Below are 10,595 nucleotides of genomic sequence, written 5' to 3'. Positions count from 1 at the left end.
TATACTAAAAGAGATTTATAGAAAACTACTTTTTCTGGGAAGGAAACCACGCTGCAAATGTGGCTAAAATATGCCACATTGTTCCCCTTTATTATTTGAAAAACTGAAACGAGAGACCATAAACAACAAAATTTGAATACATTTTTACATAATAATAAAGGAAAATCAAATTGTAGGCTATAACTATAACTACCATTTAATTACTTAAATATTTGGCCAATTTTGACTTAAGGTCTTTTTTGCCCCTTAAAAAAAATGTGAAGCTTTTGTCTTGTTCAAATTTTAATATTAGCATGGAAAGGCACTTTAAGGATTTAGGCTTTGGTTTGTTTGTTTTTTTTTTTTTTTAATGGATATGAGCTATTAAAAAATCAGTATTTTCTACTTTAAGTTTCTGCTTGCTATGCTAAAATGTATAAATGTAAGAATTTATTCACTTAATTAATAGAATATTTACTTTGGCCCTCATGTTGCTCAAAATATCCTTAATTCTCTCTCCTACAATAAAGACAATACTTTTTTTTTTAAATTAAGCATCATACATGTACTTTTTTGGTTTCAGTCATGAAAGAATTGAATCAATTTTTTTTCTTTTGATAAAATTCATAATTGTACGAGCAAACCAGTCATTTAAAACTATTAAAAATACACATGTTGTTTTCCAAAATTATGTTCCTATTATCAAACTTATAAACCATATGACCAATTAGTAAAAATACACCTTAAAATTTTCTGTTATTGGGATGAAGTTATACCCCACAAGTTTATCTTAGCACTGTTATTTCGCTTGGGAATTCTCACACCATTTGCGAATGACAGCTCCAGAGCTACTGGCTACCACACAAAGGGCACCACTCACTGTCCACCAGGTTGGCATTTTATTAAGAAAAATAATCTGAAGTATGAAAGCAAAGACCACATCCATGGTTTTCATTATGGCCACAGGCCCTGCTTTTTCTACCTGAACTGCTTTAGTGAGAAATATCTGCCCCCCCAACCCGAAAAGTCCTATTAATACCAAAAACAGCCGATCTAACCCACAATGAGGTAGATGCCATTCGTCCACTACAAAGAGTACAATGATAGATTCCAATAGTCCAATCACTACATAATACCAAATGTTCAGGAGATAGTGCACAGATTTCCCCACCTTTCTTAATATAACAAGAGTCAGAGCACTAAAAATGGCACCGCCTACAGCTGCTAGTGCTCCTTTGAGGTGATAGGAATAGTTTTCTTCCATCCCAGCTGTGCTGGAGCCAAACAGAAATGGTGGTCTTGCAATAAGCACTACACCAGCAATCGCAAAAATAGTGAAGAAAAGGTCCCAAAGACTGTATTTTTCCTTGAGGTATATCCAAGCAAATAGTGAAGTGAAAACTGGACTGGTAAATGTGATAACAGTAGCATCAGCAATGGGCATTAACTGGAAAGCATAGTAGAGAAGGATCATCGCTGTGGAACCAAAGACTCCCCTGAGGAAAAGGAAAATTCTTTTGCCTTTTGGTCCCACAAACCCTGTTCTGTAAATCAAAAAAAGAAAAGCACGTTACATTAACTTAGTGCTGATTTGCAAATTTCAGCTTCCCTATAAAGGAAATTCACTAATGAGTAGCATGTACTGTTAGATGGATATGTGTCTGGAAAGGATGTGCTCTACAAGAAAGGCTAATACTACAGAAAATATGAGATAGCAAATGTAAAAAAAATTGATAAATTAAATGTTTCAGCCAGTCACTGGACCAGCTGTTGATTTTACTTAGCTTGGAAATCTGCAATATGACTTCTGCAATAAGAAGGAGTTAAAATTTGATTACAGTATCCAGAGGACACAAATACAGAAGATACTCCCTGCCTTTAATGACATAAGATTGTAAGCTCCTTGAAAACAGGAGTTCTATTTGCCTCTTGATATCAGAAGTACATTTAATAAATGTTTGTTGATCGATTGATGCTGTTGTTATTAACAGATAAACAGATGAACATATGAACACATACATAATCACAGGGTAAAGTGCTGATGATTGGTGTCAGAGCTTGATACCCTTCTAAGAGTCTAGACTTGGAAGTGAATTATCTGTGAATATCTGGCATTAGCACTGGGAGAAATGCACATCAGAAGAGGCATTCTTAACAAAAATCTTAGTTAAAAAGATTAGATTATACCGTGAAAGAAACTGAAAGTCTAAAATAAAATGGACATAATAAATATAGTTCTATAGACCATCCCCCCCACCCTTCACAAATTATTAGTTGGTTATCATCTTTAAAATTGCACCATATTTTTCAGATTTTCATTATTATTCAGTAAATAAATTAAGTCTCACAATTTTTTGGCACTAAATGACAAAATTAACTAAAATCTAGATTTACATATATATTTTACTAATTTCTTAATATCTGGCAGGAAAAACCATTTCCAGTGAATGTACTAAACTATTTAAAAAATGGATTGTCTTGTTTGACAGTGAAGCTAAACAACTGCTGGTCAGAAAATCACGTTGTGGAGAAGATGACTGAACTGATCTCTTGGGTACAATATATAAAACAAAATTCTCTGAAAGTGTGTTTGTGAGAGGGAAAATATTTTTAAGTCACTGAAATGTATGGTTTACAATTGGGATTTTTTTTCCCTAGCTTTGAGTTTGAAAGTTAAGCACTCGTTTCCAAAATAATCCAAGGAAATCTAGCTCATTGTCTGCCTCTTCCCCAATAGCATTCTGGTCTGATTTAGAAGATTACAATCTCATACTTCTAACATAGGGAAGACAGAAGGAAAGAGTGGAAGACAGGTATAAGAGCAGATTGGTAGGGATAAAGAAGTCAATATTGACTAGCTTTTTTCTTCCCCATGTAAGCATCAAATGGTCTGTTAATTTAATGCTTTTCTATGTCCTATATACAAATATTGAGATATTACTATGTAACATAGAATACTCTTTTATTTCCTTCATAGAAAATTATATGTATTATGATAATGCATTTTTATAATATTATATTATATAATAATTAGGATAAAACAATGGAACATCCACTGCTTAGAAAAGACTGCTGACAATAACAATATAACATATTATAAAAGAAAAATAATTCATAGCAGTGAAAATGAGTGTGAGAATGAATGAAACCATTGCTCAGGAACATATTATCTTTTCAAAATGTGTGCAGGTGTGTTCCTTATAAGACAGCTGGGTAATACAATGAAGAGAGTGCAAGGATGAAGTCATATCCAGGCTTAAATACCTACTAATTGTGATCCTGGGCAAGTCATGTAACTTGTCTGCTTTAATTTCCTTAACGGTAAAATGAAGATAACAACTGCATCTACCTCAAAGGATCACTGTGAGAATCAAATGAGACAATATTTGTAAAGTACTTATTACAGTGCCTGGCACATAGTAGTCTCATAGAATATGCTTGTTCCTTTCTCTCATCCTTTTACATGTAACCCTACTACCACTTTAAGGGGGTAAGAAAATTAAAACTTTGTACTACATTTCCTTTTAGTTTATATGGAAATCAGAGTGGGAAATCATCTACTAGCATAGATAGGAAACTACTAGCAGATATGTTCTATTGATATAAGACAGTGAAAGCTAGAAATGGGTAAGAACATTGAGAAAAAATTATTGATCAGTGTTAATGGGGATTAATGAACATTCTATAGACAAGACAAATTTTGGTGTGACAAGCTGTGAAAAATTACTGTCCCTAATTTTACAGTTAAAGTAATACTTACTTTTTGTATATTAAGCAAGGAATAACGAACAACATTTGGAACACACATCGAAATGCACTAATTTCTGCTGAATGGATATCTTGTATTTTTTTTACTAATAAAGAGGCCACCGAGAAAAGGAAGGCAGATAATAATGTATAAAACAAGCCAAGTCCAGGGCAGGAAGCTTTCTTCTTAGCTTCTGAAAAAAAGAGATTAAATTCCAATTAGTTTTTGTTTTCATAAATGCTTCTATTAGTTACAAATGGTTATTTCAGTTAGAAATTTGGGGAAAATGTTATAGTATTCAAAAGATGAATGGTTCATAAACTTTACTATTAAAGGTATCCACTCACTATCCCAAGCATCAAAATTTTCATGTCTGTTATTTGTACATAGTCATTTTTTTGCAAGTATAGAAATACTATCATAAAACCAGGAAGCTCTTTGCCAAGATAACAGGAAAAACTCTGGAAAATGGTTTGCCAACAAGGCAGAGGAAAATTTCATTAGCTCCTCTGAAAACATATAGTTACTATGGAAGCAGACTCTTGAATGCAAGAAATATTCTCTAATGTGTTAAAACAAAAATGTATTTCATAAAAGCACTTTGTGCAAGGCAGGGAAAAACTTTCATAACACTAGGAGGCAGCATCAGCCAACAAATAGAGATTTTCTACAGTTATCTTGAAATGTTAACTTTAGCTTTTCATGTACCCTGGTCTGATCTCCCAGGTTGACAGTAAAGGTTTTGAGAACAGGACAGTCTTGTGTTTCTCTGTAATTCTCACTGAGCCAATTATAATGTCTTTTACACAAGTATACAACTATTTCACTTTTATTTAAATGAGATTTGGGCTTTATTATCTGACATTTATATGAGGTATGTTAGACTTGAAGTCAGAAGACCTGGTTTTAAATCCTTTCTTTGCTACTTTCTACCTGTGGGAACTGTCTTGGTTCCCTCATAAATTGATGGGGTTGGATCAGACTCAGATTCCTCACTGCTCTAAGTCTATGATTTTAGTATTCTTGGCTCCCTTGTTGATCATATGAGCTTTAAATTCAATCATACCAATTCAAATAGAATTGTGATAGAGCAAGCCATCTGCAACTAAAAAGAGGATTGTGGGGTCTGAATGTGGATCAAAAATAGTATTTTTACCTTTTTTTGCTGTTGTTTGCTTTTTTTCCCTTTCTCATTTTTTCCCTTTTTGATCTGATTTTTCTTGTGCAGCATGATAAATGTGGAAATGTGTATAGAAGAATTGCACATGCTTAACATATATTGGATTACTTGCTGTCTAGAAGAAGGGAAGGAGAAACATTTGGAACATAGGGTGTTGCAAGGGTGAATGTTGAAAGCTATATTTTGCATGTATTTTGAAAATAAAAAGCTATTATTAAAAAAAGAAAAAATAAATTCAACCATAAATTTCTATATCCTTTACATTTCTATAAAAGGAGGGGGGTAGTAGTAATACTACTACAAGGGTCTTCTCCCTGGTGATAGTATAATTTGTAGCAGAAGTAAATTAGGCCTGGGATAAGATAGAACATAAGGTACCACAAACGTTTAAAACTAATGACAATAAAACCATTTAAATTTTCAAGTACAGTTACCCTGATGCATTTCATAGTTATGTAAGAAATGCTTACAAAAGTTCACACAACCCTCAATTCCCTGAGTAAGGGACAGGAAGCCAACCACATGGTAAGCTTTGCAAACTAGAGTTTATAATTTTCAAAACAGGAATGTACAGGGTTAGCCACTAAACACTATTGCTTAGAGATGTTGCTAGTGCCCTGTTAAAAAAAATAAAACAACAATAAATAACAGCCCTATTTCTATAAATGAATTGGTCACATTTAAAATTCTAAACACCATAATTTATGTACATTTAAACATTTATGTCAATTTAAACGTTGAGGATCGTTCCTTTCTTTTTTTAAATGAGTGAGGTAATTTACAGCCTAGAATATAAATATAATCACAGATGTAAACTTTTCATGAACATTTCTAATAATTTATCTTTTGTATTTAAGAATGGATTTGCTTGCTTTTTGCCTCCTGTGTGCATAAATTTGGCTGAAGACTAATTTGTAAATAGCAATCATTAATATATGTAACCAAAACCCCCTAGTTTATATTCTGCATGAAAATAAAAACTAGATATATTTCACCCCAGAAGAATGAAATTTAAAGGCTGTTGCAAGTTAACTGGTGTGAAATACATTTTTCAGTTGCGGTTAGGACTTAGAAATTACATTTTTGAAATTTCATACTTCAGGTCCAAAAAAAAAGTAGATTCTTTTTAAAAGAAAAACATTCATGGAGCCTGAAGTCCTGGACTGGAACAGGAAAAAGAAAAAGAAAAAAAACACCCTAGGATAGAAATACTTTCCCCTTTCTCCAATTCCATAGTTATAGTCATTAATGACTAATTTTATTACATTTTCTTCAAGAAATATTTTAACTTCATAAAAGTCTTTTAACTTAAATTATACATTTTGGCTGAAGTTACATAGACATAAATATAGTATAATTATATTCATAATCGGGGGAAATGGAACAGGGCCATGAAAATTCAAGTGGGGAATAGATGAATGGAATTGGTTATATATATATGGATAGTGGATGGGAATTAATCATATTCAAACTGATAAACACTAATGAGCCCCTCACCAAATTATCACTGTCTTCTGAAACTGCTTCAGATCTGGCTGGGAAGATAAAATATAGTGACATTAAACAACTAGAGAACATTTAGAGTCAAAGCAACTTGCAGAGCAGTACAAGAGATGTCACAAAGCACGCCAAACAAGTGTTTCACAGAGTTCAATGGGGAGAGACTTCCGAGAACTAGAATGATCAGAAGAAACTTCACAGAGATGGAAACACTTGAATTGAGTCTTTTGAGGAGTGCTGGCTTATAGAAACTCTGAAACAGACAGATGGAAGGACTCATCTTCCCTACTAGAATGTAAAACTCAAAAGAGTGGAGTCTCAAGGACTTCTGAATCTCCTTTAGCACTTCACAGAGCACTTTCCACATGGTAGTCATTTAATTAATAATTAAAGACTACCAACAGACTGAATTTGGCAAAATGTCTATAGAGGTGGCCTGGGAAAAGTTGTGGTAGGTCCTGAGTGAATCAGGTAGAAGGGGAATGAACAGCTTGGACTGATTGGACTTTGCCAAATTACATTCACATTTCAATTGTTGGCAATAACAGAAGGGAGCAGGGAGAGGAGATCATATGAAGTAGCATTTGGCCTTGTAATCTATTTCTCTGTTTTACTTGAATATGAGAGAACATTCTTCTATAACAATGCTTCAAACCAAATAATGAAAGTCATTTTGTAAAGTTAAGCCAAAGTATTCTATTATAAATTTCAGCTATTGTGATAATGCTCGTTTACAAAAAACTTAAAGAAATCAGGGTATCCATTTTTAAGATAAAACTGTTTTATTTGTGGAAATAACAGAAGTTGGCTTTAAGTGGGAAGAGAGAGAAAAACAACCTGTAATATCATTTAATCTTCCTTTTTAGGATTTATTTTCCAAAAGGATTTTTTGTTTCAAAGAGCCTCAACTGCTTCAACCTGAGTAGTTTCAATTAACATACTGTTATTTAAAATGGCTACAGAAACCTTAAGCAAAAAGATGTCCCAGAAGTCTTGGTGCAGTTTTAAGCATTAATAGCTTAATAGCATAAAACTGCACCCAGACTTCTGGGACTCTCTATGTTTAAAGTTTTCTTCCTGTCTTCTGTTTTGGATATCACTATAGTGATCCCCAGGATTCCTTCCCTAGCTCTCCCCAGAAAGTCCTGCCATATTACAAACTGCACTTTTTTTGAGGAGAAAAAAAAAAAAAAAAAAAAAGTCAGAACACTTGATGGATATAGTTTAAAAAAAAAAGAAAAAGAAAAAGAAAGTCCAAAAACATGTGCAGTGTTTTATATTGCATGTGACCTTCATATCTCCAGAGGTTTGGAAGAAAGCTGGAAGTACATCCTGTATTTTAATGTGATTATTTAGCTTCAAACATTTGGCATTATAATAATGAAGAATGATCACTATTACCACACTATTTCATAAAATAAACAATTGTGTGTTTTATGCCAAGGTAGAGAAAACTACAGAGTTGCTGAGGAATTACCAGCAGTAAATATCATAAACAATTTTATGAGTTTGGAAAATATCCATTGATCATTACACTAGAACAGCTAATTATTAGGTAGATAAGATGGTATAACTTAGTGGCAAAGAGTTGAAGGTTAAGCCACACCCCATCTTTGTCCATGGAGTGACAGGACTATGAACCACAACGAGGACCATATAACCACCAGTAATATTTTTCTAATTAGCCCATTTTATAGATGAGGAAATCTGCCCGAGCAGAGAAATGAGCTGCCTGTCCAAAGTCACAAGATGAGTCCGCAGGACAAAAACTCAGTTCCGCTGGCTCCCAAGGCACCAATCTTCCCACCATGCATACTATATATATAAAGAGCCTTCAGTTTTATACTATTCATTCTACACAGAATTTTTTTTTAATACTTTCTATGTTTTTCTGCTGTCTTCTAGCTTAATTCTACACATTTAATAGATTTAGAAACTACTTTCTACACTTTTCCCACTGCTTTCTAGTCTAACTTTATACTTACCATGACTTTGCATCTATAAACTTCAAACACCCTTTCTACACATTTCCCACCGTCTTTAAGCCGAATCCCATATATTTTAGACTTTATTCTACTTTTCTAACTTCCAGCCTAATCTGCTTAATTGGGCGCTCGCTCCATTCAAGCTGTTCAACTTAACTGAAATTCATTTCGGAGATGGGAAACGGGACAACTTTTCTAGGGAAGGAGTCTGAGAAGCAAGAAGCATTTGGAACTCACCCCGAGTTAATACAGAACTGCATGATCTCTGAGGAATGTTTCTGCACCCCCGCCCGGTTTCTGCCCAGACCCCCAGCTTACCCCGGCCCTCAGGGAGCCAGCCGCGCGGGGGGAGAACGGATTTGGCCACAATCGCACTTGACCGCACTGGGTCAAGTTCAAGTTCAGGCGCAGAGCGCTCGCGCTCCCCGGCCAGGGGATCTCCCGGGATCTGGCTGCCCGCAGGAGCGCAGGTCCAGAGAACGTGCCCAGGTGGGCACAGCCTTCCGGAGAGGGTCGGCCGGGGCGGGAGGGATGCTCCGCCGCTGCCTCGCCTGCCGCCCCAGCCTCCCTCCGGGCCGCGGACGCCCGCGGCACGACTTCAGGGGCAGCCGCCGCACTCACCGGGGTTTTCGTTTCGGACCGCGCAGGGGCAGCAACCGCCAGCGGCGGACTGAGACGGGGCCGCCGCTGCCGCCGCCGCCGCCTCCTCCTCCTCCGGGAGCTGCAGAGGCTCCTCCTCGGGAACCCGCAGCGCCGGCTCCGGGCGCTCAGGCTCCGGAGGCTCGGCCGTCACAGCGCCCCCGCAGCCCATCCTGTAGCCCCCGCCGGCCGGCACTAGCGGCCGCCGGCCCCGCAGCCCCGGCTCTTCCGGCAGCCTCCGGAGCGGCGCATGCGCGTGGCCGCCCCATCGCACCCCACCCACTCACCCACACCCGCCCCCGGCCCACAAGAGGCTTCCCCGGGAGTCCTGGGAGGGCTGTCCGCACGCTCCCGGGCCACTGCATCTCGCCGCCCTCGCGGTCTCCTGGAGTCCTGGGAGCCGCCTGGCAGTTACCGGTAACCCCGGACTTAGGTCCGGAGCCCGAGGCTGTCAAACTCCGCGACCCCTGCGAACTGCACGGGGAGCGCCCCTCAACTCTTACCTGCAGGCGCTGCCCTCAGACTGTGCGTCCGCTTTCCTAAAGAACTACAGCGCAAGAGCCCCCATCCCGGTGCTTACCCGCGGAGTGTCAGCCAGAGGACAGCAGGAGCGCACTGCAGACATCCACTCAAACATAGTGGCCAACCCCACAAATACGTGTCCCACAAAACACTCCATCCCAGACTCGGGGCGCTCTCCTGCCGCCTCCTGCTCTCCCGGCTCCCTTCACGTCCCAGCTTCAACAGGAGCACCTTCCAGGCCCCCTCTCTCCGCCGACAATCTCCAATTTATCACCTCCGTATTTTTTGTTCCATACTATGTTGTTTTCACCCCTTCTCGGACTGAGTTCCTTGACCTCTCTATCTCGCCATCTAGCTAGCCTGAAACCTAGTAGGTGCTTAATAAGTGCTTATTGACTGACTGGAATACAGAACATGACGTAGTGTGATTTTGGGACCCCCTGACCTTGGGGCTTCTGTTCCAGGAGTCCTTGGTCTTCTGGCTTTGGAATCCGCCTCAAGAAACTGAGCACACCCAATCTATCTGAAGACCCCCTTAACTCTTCTGGAGATGACTTCCTAGCCTTTCCCGCTGGTCATAGAATTAACAAATCTATGATTGAAAGCTGTATAAGTGTATCTCCTTGCTTGAGTCTCTACTGGATTCTACTTAGAATTCAGTCCGCTCTGTAATGGCATCACGTTGCTTTTAATAAACTTTGCCCCGTTACTAGGAGAGGGGTTCAAGTCTGCAAATTCTTTTGAGAAACCTCGTGAGGAGGGTCTGGGACTTTTGGGGTCCTCCCTTCTCAACCTCAACAAAATGGCATATACTTGGCTAACACTACCTATACCCCCAATGCCCCTTGCCCTAATAGCTTCTCCAAATTTCTTCTTGTTGCGTTTCTGAGGTTCCACTGGGAAAGGTAGTGCGGCAGATCTCTGTGTTTGCTCCTGTAGTGGGCTGTGGTTCTCCTCTCTCAGGAACTTGCAGGGTTCAGCTGAAACCCTGCCTTAGAGTACTATTATACACTTTTTTTTGGGGGGGAAGAACAAGGTCCTT

At 38.5% G+C, this 10,595-nt stretch overlaps 1 protein-coding gene across 1 annotated transcript; it reads right to left on the bottom strand.

The window, feature by feature from the left end:
* Positions 1-325: 325 nt before the first annotated feature.
* Positions 326-9,246, bottom strand: SLC35G1 (solute carrier family 35 member G1). The gene is made up of 3 exons (XM_074295911.1): positions 9,014-9,246; positions 3,740-3,920; positions 326-1,523 (listed from the first exon to the last, which is right to left on the bottom strand). Exons 1-3 carry the CDS (start codon positions 9,201-9,203, stop codon positions 779-781), a joined length of 1,116 nt encoding a protein of 371 aa, XP_074152012.1. The 5' UTR covers positions 9,204-9,246; the 3' UTR covers positions 326-778.
* Positions 9,247-10,595: the final 1,349 nt, after the last annotated feature.

The sequence above is a fragment of the Sminthopsis crassicaudata genome, chromosome 2, assembly GCF_048593235.1.
Source record: "Sminthopsis crassicaudata isolate SCR6 chromosome 2, ASM4859323v1, whole genome shotgun sequence".
NCBI classification, from domain to species: Eukaryota; Metazoa; Chordata; class Mammalia; order Dasyuromorphia; family Dasyuridae; genus Sminthopsis; species Sminthopsis crassicaudata.
This window is presented reverse-complemented; position numbering and strand designations above follow the sequence as displayed.